Below are 24,982 nucleotides of genomic sequence, written 5' to 3'. Positions count from 1 at the left end.
CTATATTATACAGCAGGCACTTGGCTCTCACTGCTGGGGTGGACGATATCTCCAATCTAGGCAGTTTAACCCCTCAGCTGCCACAGTCAATAGCAACTGCAGTATCTGAGTAGTTAAGACAAAGAGAGGGACCTCCATCTGTCCTCCGATCGGCAGCCTGTGGATGCAATCTGAAGGGCCCCAGGCCTTCTTCCGGCAGACTGTATTAGCATGCCAGAATGACTATGCACTGTAATACAGAAGAAAAATTCCCAATGACAAAACTGTAATTTTTGCTCACCACAAATTGAATAGAAAATGAACAAAAGGTCCCATGTATCTCAAAATGGTATCAATAAAATCTATAGTTCTTATAATCTTAAAATCTACAGCCCTTATACAGCTCCGTCAGCAAAAAAAAAAAAAAAAAATGTAAAAGTACTGGGTGTCAGAATATGGAGACACAAAGCAATGTATTTTTTTTATTTTTATTTATTTACATTTTTTGTGTCAATGGAAAAACAAAGAACCTGTATCCTCTCCTGAGACCTCGAATTTACTCATAAGTTCTAACAGGAATAGTAAAGGGGGGCCCTGCTTCAAAGCAGCCCGATGGCAGAGAGCCTCTAGCAGTCCACTTTTGTTTACATTTCTCACCTCCATTCAGCCAGCCAGGAACCCAGCTAAGGCTACTTTCACACTTGCGGCAGTGTGATCCGGCGGGCAGTTCCGTCGTCGGAACTGGCCGCCGGATCCGCCGATCTGCTGCTGACTGAAAGCATTTGTGAGACGGATCCGGATCCGTCTCACAAATGCATTGCAAGGACGGATCCGTCTCTCCGCTTGTCATGCGGACCGACGGATCCGTCTTGTACATTTTTCTCATTTTTACCGATCTGCGCATGCCGGAACGACGGATCCGGCATTCCGGTATTCTGAATGCCGGATCCGGCGCTAATACATTCCTATGGGAAAAAATGCCGGATCCGGCGTTCAGGCATGTCTTCAGTTTTTTTTCGCCGGAGAGAAAACCGTAGCATGCTACGGTTTTCTCTTTTGCCTGCTCAGTCAAAACGACTGAACTGAAGACATCCTGATGCAAACTGAACGGATTACTCTCCATTCAGAATGCATGGGGATATGCCTGATCAGTTCTTTTCCGGTATAGAGCCCCTGTGACGGAACTCTATGCCGGAAAAGAAAAACGCTAGTGTGAAAGTACCCTAATGGAATAGGAAAAACTTCCCTGCAGGGGATCTAGGCCATTCCCCGTAGAAGGGAGGGGGTGTACGGTCACAGATGTTCTCGGGACAGGTGGCAGGAGATCTGTGAGACGGCAACACATGGTTTGATCTGATAGGTTTTCCTTGTGGATCAATGGGCGTCTGTGTTGTTTCTGGTATGGCCACACCTCTTGCCTCAGGTTTTGCTAGAGGTGTGGGTGAGCGGTTTGCTGACATCAAGGTTGTGGATCGAGTGGCCCATGGTGGCGGTAAGGTTATGGTATGGGCAGGCGTATGTTATGGACAACGACCACAGGTGCATTTTATTGATGGCATTTGAAATGCACAGAGATATCTTGACGAGATCCTGAGGCCCATTGTTGTGCCACTCATCCACGACCATCACCATGATAATGCACGGCCCCATATTGCAAGGATCTGTACACAATTCCTGGAAGCTGAAAACATCCCAGTTCTTGCATGGCCAGCATACTCACCAGACACGTCACCCATTGAGCATGTTTGGGATGCTCTGGATCGGCGTATACGACAGTGTGTTCCAGTTCCTGCCAATATTGTGCAACTTCGCACAGCTATTGAAGAGGAGTGGACCAACATTCCACAGGCCACAATCAACAACCTGATGTACTCTATGTGACGTGTGACATAAAAACGTTTCCGTATTTCCGTTTGTCCGTTCTGTTGAAAGATAGAATATGTCCTATTATTGCCCGCAAATCACGTTCCGTGGCTCCATTCAAGTCAATGGGTCCGCAAAAAAAAAGAACACATACGGAAATGCATCCGTATGTCTTCCGTATCCGTTCCGTTTTTGCTGAACCATCTATAGAAAATGTTATGCCCAGCCCAATTTTTTCCATGTAATTACTGTATACTGTACATGGCATACGGAAAAACATACTAATGGAGATTACACAAAAAAAGAGAAAAAAAATATATAATAATACAACAATGAAAAGCAACTGACTTACTGTAGTCCCCTCCTAAAGTCTCTGAATCTAAAGTCACTTAATCTTAAATCACACACTTAATACAACCACACACTTGCAACCAAACACTCGCACTGCTCTCCTGGAATCCACAAACAAAAGTTAAAGAGGACCTTTCATCAGTTTTGACATAGGCTAATTATGGTATTACATTGTAGGGCGGCCCCCATTGATGACTTGGGTGTATTCTTTTTTCAAACCCTTCCCATTCGTCCGCTGTGGCCCCCCGATGATTTGGCGCACTGTATTATAATGAGCATTGAACTCGCAACGGGCAGGAGACGCAATCTTCTGCTGTGGGCGTCTCCTTCTACCTGGCTGTGAGCGCGATCCAATCAGAGCGGACCGCTCACAGCCAGGGAGAAGGAGCAAGATTCCGCTCTGATTGGATCGCGCTCACAGCCAGGTAGAAGGAGACGCCCACAGCAGAAGATTGCGTCTCCTGCCCGTTGCGAGTTCAATGCTCATTATAATACAGTGCGCCAAATCATCGGGGGGCCACAGCGGACGAATGGGGAGGGTTTGAAAAAAGAATACACCCAAGTCATCAATGGGGTCTGCCCTACACGGTAATACCATAATTAGCCTATATCAAAACTGATGAAAGGTCCTCTTTAAGTCAGATGCCAGATCCTTCCTCCAATTCTCCTTCCTTATGTTGCCAGACACTGCTACTATATTCTGGCGCGGTGCAGCGCCACAGTTTTTTCACATCCAATCAACCTGTAATATCAGGAATCAAGGAGCAAGAAAGTGAAACACCGCAGGCCCTTTGGGCTAAAAGATGGATTTATTCTACTCTACTAACAAGGCATATCAAATATAAAATTCCAGTTTTCCAGAGTCCGCCCGACCTAGGTTTCATCCCTCTTTCTTCAGGGGCATATACCGGTTAGTCGGTGTGTACTTCCTTTTATCCACAGCTCACCAATTAATTGGTACAATTAAAAAAGGACTTCATATAAGCATTACAATAGTGTTAAAAATATTCCCAACATTATCTTTTTCTTAAATGTATTTTTCAAAAATACAATTATTTAATATACACTAATTACAATGATAAAAATCATATATTTCCCCCAACTTCCCTATGTCAGCATTCAGACACACAGAATCTCATAGTAAGTGCATTTACTACGACTTCCCTATGTCATTATTCACACACACCCAATAACAAGTACCACAAGACAAACAAACATATGTATCACCTCTTTGTATAGATAACACAGGATCCACCATTCACAATTGGTGATTGTCAGAGCTTATCAACTCCCTCCTGACCCCCCCCCGCACACGTCATAGAGCATGCCTGAAAAACATGCATAATAGGTCATCAATATCTGATCGGCGGGGGTGTCATCGATTACCTATTGTCAGGATAGGTCATCAATATTCATGGCCTGCACTACCCCTTTAACAGCTCAGGCAAGATGGCAGCCACCATAATAATGTTCAAGAAATTAGATAAAAAAAAGACGTGTGTCACTATCTGGCAGAAAAAAAATAATGGAGATACATTCCCTTTAAAGCTGAATTCAAGTTTTATCAGTTTTAGTACCTTTATTATGTGTCCTTCTTTAGAAAATCCCCCAGCAAGTATCGTGTAGAAAAAAACAAGTCTTCTAAGATACTGAGATAAAAAAGAGGAAGTAGGGAATCTCATTTCATATACTTACAGCATTAGTATTGAGCCGGTGAAGAAAAAACTTCCGCTTCTCCAACAGACAGGCAGTTGTCTGAACATCTGATGTAACAGCAAGTTGTGCATTTTTACCGTTCGCTGCTGTTGGCATTATATTCAGGAATTCCTAAACTACAATATAAAGGTAAGAATCACTATTATGCATATATCCTGTTCTCTCTATTGTGATCTGCTATACTCTTCATGTTAACTTGTAAGTTTTTATTTCCAAGTGCTAGTGATGGGGAAAGGGGGAATAGTCAACATTTTAGATTTTCCAAAATTCATCATCTCTATCCAGAGTTAAGGCTCATGCACACGACCGTGTGCCGGCTGGGCCCGCGCAGCAGTCCGCAATGCACGGGCACTGGCCGCGGGGCTGCCGAACGTGCATCCCACTGTCCGCACCGCAAAAAAGTAGTGCTTCTGTGGGTTTCCGATCCGTGCGTCAGTTCCGCACCGCATCTCTTGGATTGCGGACCCATTCAATTGAATGGGTCCGCATCCGTGATGCGGGGTGCACACGGCCTGTGCCCAAGTATTGCGGACCCGCTGTTTGTACGCCACAACATGGCCACGGCCGTGTGCATGAGCCCTTATAGTCAGTTTATAAAATGCAATAACATTCACATATTTGCGTTATATTTTAGTAATTAAAGGGATATTTATATCTGGACACTTATGACATATTAATAGGATCTGGCAGTCCAAGGTACTGTGATGTGAGCCCATGGTATTTGTGGTAAGAACTTAGGGGGACATTTATCCCCCTAATTTTGGCAGGTGGAACCCAAGGAAAGTTAGTGTGCTGCATAAGACTATTTACTATTACTAACGGCTACCACTAGGTTTCTGACCATATGAGTAGGGTGTCTATTCACAGTTTTCCCTCTCGGTAATAACCAGAGAACCAAAAAGACAGCACAAAGCACTCAAATACTCCACAACGTGGCCACTGTCGTATATGGAGCGTGGGAGTGTCATGTACTGTAATCCCTCCACAATGCTATGAGATGCCCGTAAATAGAAGGGTGGCTTCATCCTGTATTCCCTTTCAAGCACCAAGGTCACCTTGATGACTAAACAGGTAGCTAAACATATTTTCCTTAAGGCGGCGCACAAGGCCTTAGGACAAAACAATCTAGGAGCAGGGGCCGGTTCTCTGCCATATCTCCACGAGGGCTACTCCCTCGAAACACACATTAGCAGCGGGGTTAGCCTTGACAGTGTTAGACCTGCTTGTGACTTACCACTTGGTCCCCCTTGTGTAGCAATAATACAATACAATGCCTAGGCTTTCTAAGCTTACACAAGGCAAAGTGGGACCATTAATGCTTTTGAGTCATCAGAGGCAGTCCATAGGAGCAATAAAGTAAGGTCGCTATCTATCTGGCTAACTACATAAAATCCGGAGTCTATTTGAATGTGCATAGGATCACATTGCGGTACCTGTAAAAGAGTACATACATTGGGTAAAATACTTAAACGTTGCAGAACCCGTAGAAACATTAGTGCAAATAAATAAGGCAATAGCATAGTGCAAGTAAGTTCCCATTAAAGTCTTTTTCTTCATTGCTGCCGGATCAAGTGCACCAAACTGGAACCATGTATTGCAAAAGTCTTTGGTAGTCCACAGGAAATAGCAATGTCGTTATTTGTAATCCACAGGGGTATAATAGGAGATAGCAACAAGGGAAACGAGAACCCGATAAGCAAAGGAGGTCCTAACTCAACCTGAGAAGGGGGGGAAAAGAAGGGGGGGAAAAGAAGGAATTTGTGCAAACAATACAAACTGGTGAGGGAGGAGGAGCTTGGAGGGGTGGACTTTCTTCATTTGCACTGGGCTGTTCCGTTTCTCGTTCTTGGGCTGGGCATTTCCCTGTTTTCCCGCTTATGAGGCACAAGAAGAACATACGCCATCACAGGCAAAGATGGCAGATTAACCCCTCAGATGCCGGCGCGCACTTTTCTGCGCTTGTCGCTCCACAATAAACATCGTAAAGGCATTTTTTGTGGGATGTCTGTCAAATCTGTAGGGCTTGTAGTATAAAGGCATATCCTGTTCGTGACGACAAAATTGCAACTGGCACCTCCCCCTAGAGGTATAGTGAGGCCTAAAATGTCCCTTTATGTGTGTCACGGTGCTCCTACCTGGATATGGCTGGACCAAAGGCTTTGGCTCCAAAGCAATGGATAGGGGGAATAATTGAGGGATTTGAAAGAAAGATTAAGTCCAGAACAGTTTACAGCCTTTATCTTGGTCCCAGCAGGCTTTAGCATTAAACTGGCAGGTTTCTTCAATAATTCTGCTTGCTTTCTCTCTCTGCTGTACTGATAAGCTGAATAGGTAACTTGGCTTCCTCTGTAAGCTGTGCTTTCTCTCTGTAGTCTGACTCTAGGTGATGCCAGAGAACTTTCCTCCTGGCTCCTGGGGCTTCACGCTCAACAAAATAGGAATGCACACTGTGGAGGACCCAGAATAAATACACAAGTTGACATGAGGTTAGACCAATAAAGACGGTAGCAAGGTGCAGAAGTAGTAATACTTAGCAACTTAGCTTAGCAACATCCCTAGCAACCAATAGGAAAGTTGCCTTCCCCTTACTATATAAGAACCTCCCCAGCAGCCATTTCCTGCAGTTTTATGGAGTTCTGAGAGAGACAGCAGTGTCTTTGCTGTGCTCTGTGCTTTACTGTTTAATTACATTAGTTAGTTAGCTTATATATAAAATAGTTAGTGGGAGATAATCAGTGTAGGTTATATCCTGACAGCTTGAAAAATGTAGCAACAGTGACCCACGCCTGTATTGCGTGCGCAATACGCGCATATTACATTGCCGATTTTCACAGTCAAGAAAATTATCGCGAATTCTCGAATTCATGATGAATATTCACCCAAATATTTGCGAAATATCGCAAATTCGAATAGTTCCCCTGCCACTCATCAATATTCACTACTACTTATCACAATCAACTACCTATTGTGTCACCCTCCACATAGATTGTAAGCTCTTGCGAGCAGGGCCCTGACTCCTAGTGTTTCAGTTGTATATTAGCCAGTTACGTTGTGATGTCTTTTGTTTTGTACATGAACTCTCTGAATTGTAAAGTGCTGTGGAATATGGGGGCGCTATAGAAATAAATATTATTATTATAGTAATATAGTATTTTTAGTACATCTCCTATATGCCAAACCTTCGGATTTAGGGGGTATGAAATGGAGACTCGCTGATTCTGCACAACATATTGTCATATGTTGGTTAGTACAATAAAGGAATTCAAGAGGGGCCTGGATGTATTTCTGGTGTGTAATAATATTACAGGCTATAGCTACTAGAGAGGGGTTGTTGATCCAGGGAGTTATTCTAATTGTCTGATTGGAGTCGGGAAGGAATTATTTATTCCCCTAAAGTGGGGAAAATTGGCTTCTACCTCACAGTTTTTTTGTTTTGTTTTTTACCTTCCTCTGGATCAACTTGCAGGATGACAGGCCGAACTGGATGGACAAATGTCTTTTTTCGGCCTTATGTACTATATGTGACTATGTTAACCAAGAACTACAGTGGTTTCATAGTGAAGCCACTGGCTAGAACTAACCCAACATTCTAATTTAATTTCATGTTTTTTTATTTTTTTTATTTTTTTCTATGCATACTGTAGATGTTTGTGAATCCCCCCCCCCCTTCCTTGCATTGCACAATCTGCAGCTTGTAAATCATTTCCTGTTTTATATGTCTATAGATAACTTTTTTCAGGTGCCACAGAAAAACACAGATTTCCCATTTTTGCAAAAATGAAACTCAGTCTTCTCCACATCTGTTAATTCAATAAGATAGAATTTTTCAACAACTTAAAAAAAGTCAATTAACTGTCTGCATATTTTTGCACATAGTCCCTGTCAGGACCCAGCCACCATTTTTTTTTCATCTTTCATTCCAGAACGAATAGCATCATGTTATTTTTGCAGCAACACAACAATTTTGTTTTTTGTACTCTATAGTTTATTAGATAACAAAGATGGTAACGGTGTCCTAACAGAGTAAAGAAATAACAAAAAAACAAAGGACCCTTAAAACATAATATTTTTATTAATATAAATCCTAAAAACTGGGACCTATAGATAAAGGTCACCATAGAGGGCAAAACTAAGCCCCTATAATATGGTAAGTGTAATACAATAGATGCCCAAAAAATATCGAACCTAAAGGGAGGGAAAACCTAGGGACAAAATGTCACAACGGACGTACCCTTAGTATCAAAGATAACACACCAACCAGCCTCTGGACGAGAGACAGGGGAAGGGTCACCTCCTAGCTTATCCCTGACCTCTTTCCCTGCACTGCTCAGCCCACAACAGACCTTGAAGGTAGGTGTACTAGTGTCCTCCAGCCTAGGCTAACAAAAACCCTGAATTCCCTAAGATGGTGAAGTGGGGAGAAAGGGAGCCGTCTGCTCGCACAGAACCTGGATGGACAAGAAGACAAAAACAACCGAACAAGCAATGACACTTATCTCTGAGAGCAGGAACAGACAGCCAACCTTCTCTCCAGACTTCCCAGACAGAATGAACAGTATAATCTGCTCAGGACACTGGGCAGTGTGCCATTTAACCTAAAGACCCCACCCAGTGCACCTGAGAGAGGCGGATCCAGCACGGCTCCAAAAGCAATCACTAAACTCGTGCTGCTATCCTGGCTGACCTCCGCACATGGTCAGAGTGGGGCATGACACAATAAAGAATGGTAAAGGTCTAGAGGTGTACTAGGGGGAGACTCTCCCTGCGGAGACCCTAGTGTATCCTCAGCCTGGGGACAACCCATAATGGTGAGATTTCTCCGTCCTTGTACCTACACCTGGAAAAACCCTGGGTATCCCTAAAAAGTGAGACCTTAAGTAAACATCACTCCAACGCGTTTCCCCCGAATGGGTTCCTCAGGGGGTTGATAAAGGTTAGATAGAAGGTCAAAAGTAAGATTTAAGTTAATGAAAAATGATAATAATGGTAGAGGGCCAGACAGGCACATGCACAAGGGAAACAAAGATCAAATACATCACGTCACATGTAGTCCTGATGGACGCCAGCATAGATGTCAAGTCCCTCTACAGTAGCATCCCTCATGATAAGGGACTCACAGCTGTGGCGGAGTGTCTACGCACAAGAGGGACATATTGTCGAGCACATAACCATTTTATCAGTATACTTCTCGCGTTCACCCTCACACATAATTTTTTTCTTTTTGACACGCAATTCTACCACCAGCTGAGGGGGACGGTAATAAGGAGCACTGTGCTCCCACATATGCTATCCTCTTCCTGTGCTGGTGGGAGGACACTATCGTGTTCCCAGGCTATGATGTGTGGTGGAATGAAAAAATAACATTCTGGACATGATACATAGATGATGTCTTTGTACTGTGGAAAGGTAGTAAGGAGGAATTCATCACCTTTGTAGAAATATGTGTATTAGGTACTGCGCGACATGTACCCCCTCTATTTTCCCTGCCTGTCGGCACTTTGAAGGTCCGCAGTGTGTACAGGGCCGGCGCCACCAGTAAGGCGAATTAGGCAGTCGCCTAGGGCGCCATTTAGCAGGGGGCGCCCGTTGAGGTAAAAAAAAAAAAAATTGATTATGTAGGTTCGGGCGGCCGGCTCAGTGCTGCGCAGCCTGCCTGCGCTGCTGACTGCTGAGTTTTTAATGTAGCGTGGCTGAGCTCTGTTCGGTCCGGCCCGGGGTACAGGAGCATTTGTTTCCTGTACCCGGCCGGACTGAAAGGAAGTGCACACTAAGTGAGCACTTCCTGTCAGCCGGGTACAGGAAACAAAAGCTCCTGTACCGCTGAGCGAACAGAGATCGGCCACGCTACATTAGAGGTGACATTGACAAGGGGGAGGAAATGAGAGTGGGGGGGAGTAGAATGAGAGTGACAAGGGGGTGGGGGGAGTAGAATGATAGTGACAAGGGGGGTGGGGGGAGTCGAATGATAGTGACAAGGGGGGTGGGGGGAGTAGAATGAGAGTGACAAGGGGGGTGGGGGGAGTAGAATGAGAGTGACAAGGGGGGTGGGGGGAGTAGAATGAGAGTGACAAGGGGGGTGGGGGGGAGTAGAATGAGAGTGACAAGAGGGGTGGGGGGAGTAGAATGAGAATGATAAGGGGGGGAGTAGAATGAGAATGATAAGGGGGGAAGTAGAATGAGAGTGACAAGGGGGGGAGTAGAATGAGAGTGACAAGGGGGGGGAGTAGAATGAGAGTGACAAGGGGGGGAGTAGAATGAGAGTGACAAGGGGGGGGGAGTAGAATGAGAGTGACAAGGGGGGGAGTAGAATGAGAGTGACAAGGGGGGGAGTAGAATGAGAGTGACAAGGGGGGGGGAGTAGAATGAGAGTGACAAGGGGGGGGAGTAGAATGAGAGTGACAAGGGGGGGAGTAGAATGAGAGTGACAAGGGGGGGTGGGGGGAGTAGAATGAGAGTGACAAGGGGGTGGGGGGAGTAGAATGAGAGTGACAAGGGGGTGGGGGGAGTAGAATGAGAGTGACAAGGGGGTGTGGGGGAGTAGAATGAGAGTGACAAGGGGGGTGGGGGAGTAGCCTGCCTGCGCTGCTGACTGCTGAGTTTTTAATGTAGCGTGGCTGAGCTCTGTTCGGTCCGGCCCGGGGTACAGGAGCATTTGTTTCTTGTACCCGGCCGGACTGAAAGGAAGTGCACACTAAGTGAGCACTTCCTGTCAGCCGGGTACAGGAAACAAAAGCTCCTGTACCGCGGAGCGAACAGAGCTCGGCCACGCTACATTAGAGGTGACATTGACAAGGGGGAGGAAATGAGAGTGGGGGGGGGAGTAGAATGAGAGTGACAAGGGGGGGGGAGTAGAATGAGACTAGTGACAAGGGGGGGGTAGAATGAGAGTGACAAGGGGGGGAGTAGAATGAGACTAGTGACAAGGGGGGGAGTAGAATGAGAGTGACAAGGGGGTGGGGGGAGTAGAATGATAGTGACAAGGGGGGTGGGGGGAGTCGAATGATAGTGACAAGGGGGGTGGGGGGAGTAGAATGAGAGTGACAAGGGGGGTGGGGGGAGTAGAATGAGAGTGACAAGGGGGGTGGGGGGAGTAGAATGAGAGTGACAAGGGGGGTGGGGGGAGTAGAATGAGAGTGACAAGAGGGGTGGGGGAGTAGTAGAATGAGAATGATAAGGGGGGGGAGTAGAATGAGAATGATAAGGGGGGAAGTAGAATGAGAGTGACAAGGGGGGGAGTAGAATGAGAGTGACAAGGGGGGGAGTAGAATGAGAGTGACAAGGGGGGGGAGTAGAATGAGAGTGACAAGGGGGGGGGAGTAGAATGAGAGTGACAAGGGGGGGAGTAGAATGAGAGTGACAAGGGGGGGTAGTAGAATGAGAGTGACAGGGGGGGGGTAGTAGAATGAGAGTGACAAGGGGGGGGGAGTAGAATGAGAGTGGACAAGGGGGGGAGTAGAATGAGAGTGACAAGGGGGGGTGGGGGAGTAGAATGAGAGTGACAAGGGGGTGGGGGAGTAGAATGAGAGTGACAAGGGGGTGGGGGGAGTAGAATGAGAGTGACAAGGGGGTGGGGAGGGAGTAGAATGAGAGTGACAAGGGGGGGTGGGGGAGTAGAATGAGAGTGACAAGGGGGGTGGGGAAGTAGATGAGAGTGACAAGGGGGTAGTAGAATGAGAGTACAAGGGGGGAGTAGAATGAGTGACAAGGGGGGAGTAGAATGAGAGTGACAAGGGGGGAGTAGAATGAGAGTGACAGGGGGGAGTAGAATGAGAGTGACAAGGGAGGGGGGGAGAGAAGAGAGTGACAAGGGAGGGGGGGAGAGACGAGAGTGACAAGGGAGGGGGGAGAGAAGAGAGTGACAAGGGAGGGGGGAGAAGAGAGTGACAAGGGAGGGGGGGAGAAGGGAGAAGAGAGTGACAAGGGAGGGGGGGAGAAGAGAGTGACAAGGGAGGGGGGAGAAGAGAGTGACAAGGGAGGGGGGAGAAGAGAGTGACAAGGGAGGGGGGGGGGAGAAGAGAGTGACAAGGGAGGGGGGGCGAAGAGAGTGACAAGGGAGGGGGGGGAGAAGAGAGTGACAAGGGAGGGGGAGGAGAAGAGAGTGACAAGGGAGGGGGTAGAATGAGAGTTACAAGGGAGGGGGGGTAGTAGAATGAGAGTGACAAGGGAGGGGGGGAGAAGAGAGTGACAAGGGGGGGGGGGAGAAGAGAGTGACAAGGGAGGGGGGGTAGAATGAGAGTGACAAGGGAGGGGGAGAAGAGAGTGACAAGGGAGGGGGGAGAAGAGAGTGACAAGGGAGGGGGGAGAAGAGAGTGACAAGGGAGGGGGAGAAGAGAGTGACAAGGGAGGGGGAGAAGAGAGTGACAAGGGAGGGGGGGAGAAGAGAGTGACAAGGGAATTCATTTTATCTAGACACTATAAGGATAAACATGGGGGAAACAACAGCGGCACCCCTTTTTGTGGAATAGAAATGGTCAAAAAAGATAAAAGGGGAGGAGATTTCATAAAAAAAAATGTCCAGAACAGAAAGCCGTTGGATATTTCATTTAAACACCCTGGTGCCCTCAGGACTAAACTCTGAGATAGAATTATTCACCTTTCAATAGTATAAAACTAGAATGCCAGGGGTGAAGGGGGATAAGGAAGGGAGGAGATGCAGACCTTTAAAAGGAGCACCAGGAGCCAGAAGAAGCATCCCTGACGAAGATTATCAAACTAATCGAAACGCGTTGGAGTAACTCTGGTCCTCCTAGTCCACCGTAGCTTCTGCCGTGACGTCACGCGGTGCTCCGTGCGAGCGCGAACAAGCGTTTTTTTCAAACAACGAGCTGCGCTACCGGCCGGGGCAAGCTCTGTATTTTACAAAAAAATACCAATAATTATTAGGGTCCAGCCCCCTACACCTTTCCTCATCCAGAACAGCACTTAAGAAAAAAGAAAAATCCAGAAAGACGCAGGAGAAACAGCCCTCGCAGATGAAAACCCAGGATAAGGTATTCTAAAATCTGTGAGTTTCTGTATTATTACACACTGCGGACCTTCAAAGTGCCGACAGGCAGGGAAAATAGAGGGGGTACATGTCGCGCAGTACCTAATACACATATTGCACACATCATTTACTTGATTCTCAACGGTGGCGATACCGCTGCAGTACCGCTGCGTCAGTCTATTTTAGTGCAAGCGCCAGTGTATGACTAGTGTTTTACTTTTGTAGAAATGTTCAATGTCAATAGTATTGGCTTGAGATTCATGTATGAATTACATACTGATTGTATCACTTTCCAAGACGTTAAGGTTTTTAAACAGGAAGAAAAACTAATCACCACAATTTTTAGGAAATCTACTGCTACCAATGCTATCCTGCTTCGGGACAGTCTCCATCCTCCTCCCCTCAAGAGAGGCATTCCTTGGGACCAAGACCTCAGGGTCCGCAGGAACTGCTCGAACTCTGAAGAATTTCATACTTAATCCAAGAAACTTTATAATCGCTTCACCGTGAGGGGCTATCCAAAAGCCACTCTGAGACAGGCATTTCAACATGCATCAGCAAGAGGCAGGAAGGATCTCCTTTATCCTTAAGAAACCGTATGAGGATGGAATATCACTCATTCGTCTTATTCCACCTTTGATGTAGCAAATGTGGAGGACAGAACCATCCTCAACCAATACAGGCCCATCTTATTGATGAACCATGATCTGACACATGCCATTTCCCCCCCACCCGAGTATTACCTATCGCAAGGGGAGGAGTCTTAGAGACCGCCTGGTACATAGCCATTACCTGGCACTGGCTGCAACTGGCACTTGGCTTGACCGTTCTCCGGTAGGGATGTTTCAATGTGGCACGTGCAAGGCATGCAATTTCATCTCTGTTTCTAAAACAATTACGTGCTCTGCAACGAACTAAACAGTCCTCATTTGTGACTTTATAAATTGTAAAAGCAAAGGGGTCATGTACATCTGCCAATGATCTTGCCCTATGGATTACATTGGTAAAACATTTAGGGAACTGAGAAGGAGGGTTTGCGAGCATCTAAATGATGTGCGTAAAAAGAACATCACGCCAATAGCAAATAATGTAAATGAGAAGCATGCTGGGGACTCTCGTGTCCTCAGGTTTTCGGCACTTGAGGTGATTCCTCTCTCCCCTAGGGGAGGTGATTGGGGCAGAAATATCCTCCAGAAAGAAACAGAGCGGATCTACAAGTTCAGATCCCAAGCACCACACGGTCTGAATGAAAGACTCACTTTTAGCTTTAGCATCCAACTTTGTACTAGTGACTTTCACAGCGCCACTTTTATCTCTCTCCTTACTCTCTGATTTATCTATATCAGAGACCCATTTGGTTAGGTAATGTTATTCAGTGCAAATAGCAATGTGGGTATCTGGTTTATTTTTATTAACAAAGTGACTGGGTATACTATTTGGGAATGCCCTCCTTATTACGGTATCCACCTACTGTTTTCCTGCTATATACATTAGGGTACACCTTTTGTAGGATCTACCTTTAGGGCACATGTGTTTTGTATGCCTTTTTTAGCCATCAAATACACTACTACATTGACGCACGCATCCTCAAGTCATCCTTCCTAGCACGTGGGTTTTTCTCCGTGCTGGGAATATGCACTGTACTACACCTATTGTGAAGCGTGCGTCTCACCTACCGGAAGAGGAGCGCGATACGTTAGAACCTGTGAGGCGCTTCCACCGGAAGTGTCGCATGCGTTCCACCTACCGGAAGTGGAGTGCAGCTTGCGTTCCACTTATCGGAAGTGTGGTTCACGGCTCAATCGGTGACATGCTGTGTCACTACTTATAGCCCATCACTTAACCCACCTGTGCCTGCATCATCCAGCACTAGCGAGACAGTAGGCGTCACAAGGGCAACCCATTGGTTTGGGTATTATTCCTCCTGATTGACTTTTTATCTTTTTTAGCTTGTTTTTTGTACATTGTATTTTTACACATACCATTTTGGGGTATTTATATATTAAAAGGTAGCTGTCATATTTTTATTTTATTTCCTAGTTTATTAGAGCTAGGCATGTATACCTGAGTTAGTCTGTCAATGATTGCCAAAAGATATGTAATTACCTTATAATAACAGCTTTCATTAATGTCCCATGTCCCATTCCACTGCTCCCTTAAAAGATAGTTGCTAGAGCTTGTCTGTCTCTGGCTAAAAAGACAGGAAGACGGAGGGGCGGTCCTTCACACTGCATGCCTGCATTAGGCTTCAGAGTGAGGAGGCGTGTCTCTCAGTAATCCAATCTGATTGGCTGGCAGAAAGCTGCTGGCTACATACAGCAAGTGTGTATGTGACTTGAGGGAAAGCAGTTTTGGCCTCAGAACTGACAAATGAGCCATCTTAAGAAGGTCCTCATATTGTAAATGTTTAAACAGCCGTAACTAAGGGAAAAACTCAAGGAAAACAGTGGTATGTGAAGAAACTAAAGATTGTTTTATGCATAATGCTGCTGCAGACGTAACATATGCACATTTTATTTTTTAATTAAAACATGACAGTTACCCTTTAATGCTCAATTTTTATCGTGTTAATTTTGCCAATTTTATTTAAAATTGTTCATCACCGAACAATACATACAATAAGTACATACAGTGCTGCTTATAATTATTCATACCCATGGCATATTTTGACTTAAAGTTACTTTTATTCAACCAGCAAGTAATTTTTTGACAGGAAGTGACATAGGTGTCTCCCAAAAGATAATAAGACGATGTACAAGAGGCATTATTGTGGGGGGAAAAAAACATTTCTCAGCTTTTATTTACATTTGAGCAGTGTCCAGTCCAAAATTATTTGCATTACAGCAATCAACCGCTTCCTATAATTGCAGACCAGCTTTTTGAATGTCTCCACAGGTATTTTTGCCCATTCATCTGTAGCAAGGAGCTCCAAATCTTTCAGGTTGGGTGGTCTTCTTGCCATCACCCTGATCTTTAGCTCCCTCCACAGATTCTCAATGGATTCAAGTCTGGACTCTGGCTGGGCCACTCCAAAACGTTAATGTTGTTGTCTGCTAACCATTTCTTCACCACTTTTGCTGTGTGTTTTAGGTCATTGTCATGCTGAAATGTCCACTGGTGCCCAAGGCCAAGTTTCTCTGCAGACTGCCTGATGTTGTCGTTGAGAATCCTCATGTATTTCTCTTTTTTCATGGTGCCGTTTACTGTGATTAGGTTCCCTGGTCCATTGGCTGAAAAACAAACCCAAAGCATTAGGTTTCCACCACCATGTTAGACAGTGGGGATGGTGTTCTTTGGGTTGAAGGCTTCTCCTTTTTTACTCCAAATGAAGGAAACATCATTGTGACCAAACAATTCAATTTTTGTTTCATCTGACCATAACACAGAAGACCAAAAGTCTTCTTCTTTGTCCAGATGAGCTTTTGCAAAGGCCAAGCAAGCTTTTGTGTGTCTTATCTGGAGAAGTGCTGTCCTCCTTTGTCTGCATTGTGCAGTGTTCGTTGGATTGTCTGCCTTGAGACATTGCCACCAGCAGAGCCCAGATTCACCAGGATGGCCTTGGTAGTGATCCTTGGATTCTTTTTCACCTCTCTAACTATCCTCCTGGCCAGCACAGGTGTCAGTTTTGGCTTCCGACCACGTCCTCTGAGTTTTTCCACAGTGCGGAACATCCTGTATTTTTTGCTCAAATGTAAATAAAAGCTGAGAAATGTTTTTTTTCCACAATAATGCCTCTTGTACATCGTCTTATTATCTTTTGGGAGACACCTATGTCATTTCCCGTAAAAAAATTGCTTGCTGGTTGAATAAAAGTAACGTTAAGTAAAAATTTGCCAGGGGTATGAATAATTATGAGCAGCACTGTATATTTATAGTGCAGTGATGGTGAACCTTTTACAGACCGAGCGCCCAAACTGCAACATAAACCCACTTATTTATCGCAAAGTGCCAACACAGCAATTTACCTTGAATACTACAGTCCAATATAGTATATCTTCCATGTACTGTATCATTTATCTACAATATCCTGCCTATATTCAGTGCACTGCCTGTGCTGTTCATGGTGCGCCCAGCGCTGATGAGTGACAGGAAAGTCTAAGGCATATTGGTACACCATAGACTTTTTCCAGGGTGTGGGTGCCCACAGAGAGGGCTCCGAGTGCCGCCTCTGGCACCCGTACCATAGGTTCGCCATCACTGTTATAGTGCATATTAGTTATGGGGGATTCCAAATATGTCTTATGACATATTAAATGAAATATAATTTAAGAATTTTTATTAGTGTAAGTGTGCCTTCACACATGGCAGATTTTGTTGCCAAATTTTCTTCTACTGAATATCAGTTTAATTTACCTGAATGGGGCTTGCGAAAATCTGTGGAGGACATTTATCATAATTGGTGCAAAGGAAAACTGGCTTAGTTGCCCATAGCAACCAATCAGATTGATCCTCTCATTTTCTAAAGAAGCTCTGAAAAATGAATTGTGGAATCTGATTGGTTGCTATGGGCAACTAAGTCAGTTTTCCTTTGCACCAATTTTGATAAAGCTCCCCCATGAGCTTGCTTCCAAAACAAACCCATGCAGATAAACATAACTCTCATAGTAATTCCATATAAAGGCACCCTACTATATTTTATATTGGACCCATAAAGGGACTTTGGCTTCAGTTTGACTTTTTTACTTACATACACAGGCAACTAGACACAGAGGTGGGGACCTATGTCATGCCCCCAACTGTCTCCATACTGACACCAGCGCCGGTTATCATGTAACATTCCCTGTGTAAAATTTGAATAACTTAGGGCTCATGCACACAAACTTATTTTCTGTCCGTATCCAGTCAACCTTTTTTTTGCTTATCGGATGTGGACCCATTCACTTCAATAGAGCTGCAAAAGATGCGGTAATATTACCACTTTACAAAGCGTTGGTGCGGCCTCATCTGGAATATGCAGTTCAGTTCTGGGCACCAGTACATAGAAAGGATGCACTGCAGCTGAAAAAAGTACAGAGGAGAGCAACTAAACTGATAAGAGGCATGGAGGGTCTTAGTTATGAAGAAAGATTAAAATAATTTAATGTATTTAGTCTTGAGAAGAGACGTCTAAGGGGGGACATGATTAACATATACAAATATATAAATGGGCCGTACAAAAAATACAGTGAAAAACTGTTCCATGTAAAATGCCCTCAAAAGACAAGGGGGCACTGCCTACGACTGGAGAAGAAAAACTCTCAGTCTCCAGAAGCGTCAAAGCTTTTTTACTGTAAGAACTGTGAAGCTGTGGAATAGACTTCCTCAGGACGTGGTCACAGCAGGAACAGTGGACGGTTTTAAAAAGGGTTTAGATGAGTTCTTAAAAGTAAATAATATTAATGCTTATGAAAACGTGTAGAAATCTGAGTCTCACTTCCTTCTGGGATTCGCATCCCCACCTATCCCTTGGTTGAACTTGATGGACTTATGTCTTTTTTCAACTGTATCAACTATGTAACTGTTCTATTATGGGTCAGACATTCTGTTGCGCAAAATGCGGAACATGCATGGCCGGTATCTGTGTTTTGCAGATCCGCAATTTACGGATCAGAAAAACGGCTATGGCCATGTGCATAAGCCCTTTAGGCTGAGTTGACATCATCGTTTAGCTTTCAATCTTCTGATCTGTCAGAAGAACAGGAAAAAAAGGATTATTTATTTTGAGCAACAGTTATGATCAGTTTGTGTCAGTTCCATCAGAGATTATTGTTGAACGGAGAAAAAGCATCCTGGTTGCAGTACTTTTTCTCCTGTCAAACATAACTAATCTCTGGCGGAACTGACACAAACTGATGCTACAGTAAACTGAGACATTGGTGGCATATTGCTAGGAAGAGCGTCCGTCCTTCATTCATTTCTATGGGACTTCTGAAAATAGTCGAGCACTAGCTCAGCTAAATCCGGTAATCCCATAGAAGTCACTAGAATGGTGGCTGTGGTTGCGCGGTGCGCTTTTCATTCATTTCTACAGGACTTCCTAAATTAGCCAAGTACGCACACTCGGTTATTTTTGGAACTCCCATAGAACTTAATGGACAGCCCACGGCATATGCGGGGTGTGCTCTCCTTCACTTCCAGGGGGCCGTTCTGGAGATAGGTGCGGGACTCAGAGGTGGGACCCATGCCTATCTGACTTTGATGGCATATCTGAGCAATATATCATCAAAAGTCCCAGGTGAGACAGCTGTTTTAAAGCATCCCTCCAAGCCTCCCCATTCTAAGGCCCCATGCACACGGCCGTTGTTCACGGCCGCGTGCGGGCCGTGGAACCGGGGCCTGGATCCCTCCTGAGAGCAGGAGCGCACGGCGTCACTGGTTGCTATGACGCCGTGCGCTCCCTGCTACCGCCGCAATACAGTAATACACTGGTATGACCTATACCAGTGTATTACTGTACTGTGCCGGCAGCAGGGAGCGCACGGCGTCATAGCAACCAGTGACGCCGTGCGCTCCTGCTCTCAGGAGGAATCCAGGCCGCGGTTCCACGGCCCACACACGGCCGTGAACAACGGCCGTGTGCATGGGGCCTAAGACTGATCCTCTTAGTATATGTGCAGCAGCTCCCCGATAATCTTTTTCTCAGTGGTTGTTTAGTAATCTGTACTTTATCATCACACTTGTGGCTTTTGTCTATACACAGCAGCCTGGACCAATAAACTGAATATATACAGTATTCCAACATGATAAGGACCCCAAACACACCTCCAAGATGATCACTGCCTTGCTAAAGAAACTGAGGGTAAAGGTGCTGGACCGGCCAAGCATGTGTCCAGACCTAAACCCTATTGCGCATCTGTGAGGCATCCTCTAATGGAAGGTGGAGGAGAGCAAGGTCTCTAACATCCACCAGCTCTGTAATCTCGTCATGGAGGATGGAAGAGGATTCCAGTGGCAACCTGTGAAGCTCTAGGGAACGCCATACACAAGAGAGTTAAGGCAGTGCTGGAAACTCGCCGGCACTGAACAATGGCTAAAGTTTTTTGTTAAATCAGGGCACTGTGCGCTCTGTGGGCGGGGATCCGGGGCTCGGGACCCTGGGCGGCCCGGGGGCGGGGTGCGACCCGAAATGCGGTTCTCTCTGTTGATATGCGGTTTGACTGTAGGCAGTGATACGATACATGTTGTATGGGTGCTATTAGGGGACAGGGCCGGTCTCTGGTGGTGTTTCTGTCCACATTCCTTTTAAAATGCCGGTGATTGCCGAGTGATACTCGACCTGAGTCCCCTTGCACCTGAGATACTGGTGTGATTGTATGCGAGGTACGGTTAAGCTGGGCATTAACTTTCAATCCTAACTATCTGGGGATGAGGCACCAAAATATGCATGTGGGTTTGTTTTCTTTCTCCACTGTGGTAGAAGACTGCTGGACCCCCTAGGTTGCCTCAAGAAATGTTTTCGATCAAAGATCGTTGTAAGCCCGCTATGCATGGTTAATGTGAGCACCAGGTGAATGGATCTAAGATTGTTAATCCTGTCCTTCTTCACCCATATTTGGGAGAGGAAGCGTGGGGTGTGCGCTCGTTCCCTGGTGGCCGCCCGGGCCGCGGGCCCCCGATCTCTGCCCTTTATAGACACTAACATGCTAAGTTAGATGCTGTATGTGTTTGCCCGATTGGGCTGCCGATGTCGGGGGAGCCCCGCTCTCCTCTTAGCAAGTGAGATCTCCATTTGACCTGTATTATCCCCATAAGTATGGGTAATTGAATGAAATTATTATTAACTATGTTTATAAATCAGAAACTTACGGACTTCAGGATCTTATAATAGCATAAATGTTATATGGATATGTATTTTTGTATTACAAATAAAATATTTAAATTTAAAAAAAAAAGAAGGATAACACATAATACTGGTGTCTTTATAATCATATATTGTGCCTGTGAATAAAGCAGTGATATGTATATAAAAAAAAAAAAAAAAAAAAGGCAGTGCTGGAAAATAATGGTGTCCACACAAAATATTGACACTTTGGGCACAAATTTGGCCATTTTTTTTTAACTTAGGGGTGTAGTCACTTTTGTAGCCAGCGGTTTAGACATAAATGGCTGTGTGTTGAGATATTTTGAGGGCACATCATATTTACACTGTTATACAAGCTGTACACTGGCTACTTTACATTGTATCAAAGTGTCAGATCTTCAGAACCATGAAAAGATATAATAAAATATTTACAAAAATGTGAGGGGTGGACTCCCTTTTTTGAGCTACTGGATAGATAGATAGAGTTCATTGGTTCAGGATGCTGTGTATAAACAAAAGCCACAAGTGTGATGATAAAGTACAGATTACTAAACAGCCAGTGAGAAAAAAAATTATCAGGGAGCTGCTGCACATATAATAAGAGGATCAGCCTTAGGGCTCATTCACATGGGGCACATGGGGCACCGGCCGTGTGCATTCCGCATCATGGATGCGGACTCATTCACTTTAATGGGTCCGCAAATCAAGAGATGCCGTGCGGAACGGAAGCACAGAACGGATCCCCACGGAAGCACTATGCAGTGCTTTCGTGGGGTTCCGTTCCGTGCCTCTGCACCGCAAAAAGATAGAACTTGCTCTATTTTTTTGCGGAACAGACGCATCGCGGACCCCATTCAAGTGCCCCACGGTCGGTGCCCGTGCATTGCGGACAGCAATTTGCGGTCCACAGCACGGAGCCCTTACGTTCGTGTGAACATGCCCTTAAAAAGGGGAGGCCTGGAGGGATGCTTTAAAAGAGCTGTTTCACCTGGGACTTTGATAGTATATTGCTAAGAACGATGCCATCAAAGTCAGATAGGCGCGGGTCCCACCTAAAGTCAGAGCAACTAGACTAGTATTTTTCCTGAAGATATTTTTCGCTAGTCATCTGAATGAGATTGAGAAAGCCATTCGGATGACTGACAAAAAATGCAACAAGAAAAATACAAGATCAGTTGGTCTGACTCATATACCATGAACTGGATGAAAGAGAGCTTTCACAGGCAACAGGCAAGGTCATATGCTTTGAATCGACACGGAGAAGGTAATAACCAGCAAGTATGCCCTTTTATTCTCCCCTTGGCTTAAAATAGTTGTCGCACGAAAAATATTCTAGTTTTCAAACCAGCACCTGGATTCGAACACTTTTAATAATTGCATGTAATTAAAAATTTAGCATAGCCACTGAGTTATTCAATAAAATGTATCTGTATAGCGCCACCTGCTGTTTTTTTTATTTCTTTGACCTGCCCACTGTGAAGGCCGCACATGCTCAGTTTCATCCTTCAACTGCCCCCTGAGCTGTGATAGGGAGACCATGGACACGCCCCCTTAACTGTGATAGGGAGTACATGGACACGCCCCCTTAGAAAAGACACTCCGCTTGGGCTGCCAGCAGAGCAATGAATGGGGAGATCTCTGGTTCCATGTAAGGTACAGGGCTGGTTCTAGTTTTCTTAGAAAAAGGTCATCATTTACTACATGATGTCCGATTTTTATTTTTTACATTAGTCATGGGATAACCCCTCTAATGTTGCTGCACAACCTGTGCTCAACAACCCGGTCACGGCTGTTATAAGAGTTTAAATATCTCGTAGTATCGCTCCTGTAAAATACAGATTGATATGTAGACAGAAAAGTATATAATGCTTGCAGTAAGTAACAATTTCTGTATGTTTTTTATTATATAGAGATGCTTTCAGAGGGATACTTGTGCAAAATCCAGGCTTCCTATGACAATGACTGCAGGTTGCATCACAACCAGAGGACTAAAGAACCAAAAGAAGTGGCTGGTGTATGCACTCTCAATTATTTATCTGCCCATGAGACCCGGAGCAAAAGGATTTTCAGGAAATTTGGTTCATTTGAAAAGCACAACACTCAACAAGAGGGTGACCACAAGGAAATGGTGGAAGGCTTGATATATGAATGTGAAAAATCACCTTTAGCAAGCATAAGTGGAAACTCAAGCTCAAGCAAAGATGCCTTTTTGGTCCCATCCTCTTGCAAACATATCTGCAGAGACTATAATGACTTGCATATAGCTGGAGACCAAGTGATGGCTATCAACTCAGTCATGAGGGATTTCACTTCTGATAGCAGCTTTGAATTTTGTGAGGGACCTTTCTTGCAATCGTATGAAATTCCTTCTAATATGGATTCTTTAGGTGTCCAAACAAATAATATCAGCAAAAAAGGCAGTAAACGGTATTCCTGGAAAGTATGCAGTGAAAAAGAGAAAAGCATCGTTAACCCTGAGCAACCAATGTCTAATTCAATTCTCAATGAGTATTTGGAAAGAAAGATTATTGAGCTCTATAAGCAGTACATGATGGATATAAGCTGCAGTGCATCCACAAACCACATCATGACCTCAGAAGTCATCATGAACAACATCCAGCAGATAAGCATGCAGTTGTCACGAGAACAAAACATGGAAAGACACAAGGCCAAAGACATGGTCATCAGTTTCTTGCTGAGGCTTGCAAGTGAAAAACAGTCTAATGTTATCAGCACTCCAGATCTTCAGATCTCATCTAACCTTGCTTAAGAAGACAAATACATATAGTAAGAAAAATGTAACATGTTCTCAGCCATTATATAAACCAGGACCCAATCGTTCAGTAGAAGGACCAACTGCAGTACACCAGCAGTGCTCATACTGTGCTGATCGGCTGAAGTTGCAAAGGTCCGACCCACTCATCAAACATTTATGGCCTACCTGAAGTATAGGCCAGCAATATAACAGTCCATAATAGCTGCTTTACAAGGGTTCGAGATACCATCATCAGATTGGTGGGGGTCCCACAGCCCCCCACCCCACCCAATCAGCTGGCTCCAGAAATAACCTGATGCGGCCTCTACACAGAGGACAGAGCTGCGCTGTCCCCTATGTTTATTTCCAGCACCACCGGTAGTTGATCCGTAGTGTGCTGGGCTTCAGACACCACTAATTTTATATTCCTCAATATCTAGAACCCAGACAACCCTTTTAAAAAGTTGCTTGATTTAGAATTAGCTTGAATCCTAGGTATATTATCACTATGTTTGGCTTAACACATTTGGCTCCATTTTTTTTTTTTAACTACAATGGCCAGATATAGAATGCTAAAGAACAGAAACCTTCAGAAGAATTCCACCTATAAAAGGAAAGGAAAGGTACCTACATATTAGTCTAAAGTCGATCAAAATGGACGATTTCAACCAAAAAGATTGTTAGTCTGTTGAAATTTAACAACGCATAAGCATTTTAACTGACAGACCATTATCGTCTGAAAAGAAGCTGTCTGTGTTTAATATTTTCATCTGATTTCGAAAGATGTTTCGTTCAATGAAATATCATTCTTGGATGAGAGCTATCTCTGAAAGAACAGACCTAGAAAGACCTTTTGTCCATCGCCCAGTTTCATTGAACATGTATGGGCAGTTTGATCAATTGTAACAGTCAATATGGACTAAAATGTGTATGGTTGTGTCTGCGAAACGAACATCCACCAGATGATTGTGTGTTAAAGTGATGTTCAACCATCAGGCAACTTTTATCTAGTGTGTATGGCCAGCTAAGGAGCAGAAATGTCTGACACAAATCTGCCGCGTGTCAACATACCTTTACAGAGAGATTTTTCAGTTTTGTTGCATTGGCATTTTTTTTTGAAATGTGTAAATAAATGTAATAAACATGTCCAAAGATGTCTGAAATATTAAAATATCAGGTTATTTATCCTGAAAGGTGAATGTCATAAAGGAAATCAATTAAAATCCCAATGCTAGAATTGCCATTTTTGGTCACTTTGCTTCCCCAAAAAATTAAATAAAAAATTATCAAAAAGTTTTATGTATCCAAAAATGTTACTACTAAAAACTACAGATCACAAAAAACAGGTCTGTTTTAAATGTCAGAATATGCTGACACAATACAATTTAATTTTATTTTTAAAAGCATTAAAACACAAGAACTATAAGGGTGGCTGCAGAGGGGGAGGATTACGTGTGTTTTTTCTGTACAGATTTTGTGTGACAAAAACACAGCGTAAGGGCTCATTCACACGAACGTGTGCTGCCTGTTTCCGTATTGCGGCCCGCATTTG

General features: G+C 44.5%; 1 protein-coding gene across 1 annotated transcript; it reads left to right on the top strand.

Annotated features, from left to right (window-relative positions):
• Positions 1–3,933: 3,933 nt before the first annotated feature.
• On the top strand, positions 3,934–24,808 carry TASL (TLR adaptor interacting with endolysosomal SLC15A4). The gene is made up of 2 exons (XM_044287167.1): positions 3,934–4,038; positions 22,586–24,808. The coding sequence occupies exon 2, from the start codon at positions 22,588–22,590 to the stop codon at positions 23,443–23,445; it is 858 nt and encodes a 285-aa protein (XP_044143102.1). The 5' UTR covers positions 3,934–4,038; positions 22,586–22,587; the 3' UTR covers positions 23,446–24,808.
• The last annotated feature ends 174 nt before the right edge of the window (positions 24,809–24,982 follow it).

This window comes from Bufo gargarizans, chromosome 3 (assembly GCF_014858855.1).
Source record: "Bufo gargarizans isolate SCDJY-AF-19 chromosome 3, ASM1485885v1, whole genome shotgun sequence".
Taxonomy (NCBI): domain Eukaryota; kingdom Metazoa; phylum Chordata; class Amphibia; order Anura; family Bufonidae; genus Bufo; species Bufo gargarizans.
Note: the sequence above shows the minus strand (reverse complement) of the source record. Positions and strands in the feature narration are given on the sequence as shown.

Coding starts and splice junctions, on each gene's coding strand:
- TASL (XM_044287167.1), top strand. CDS start 22,588: ATGCTTTCAGAGGGATACTTGTGCAAAATCCAGGCTTCCTATGACAAT.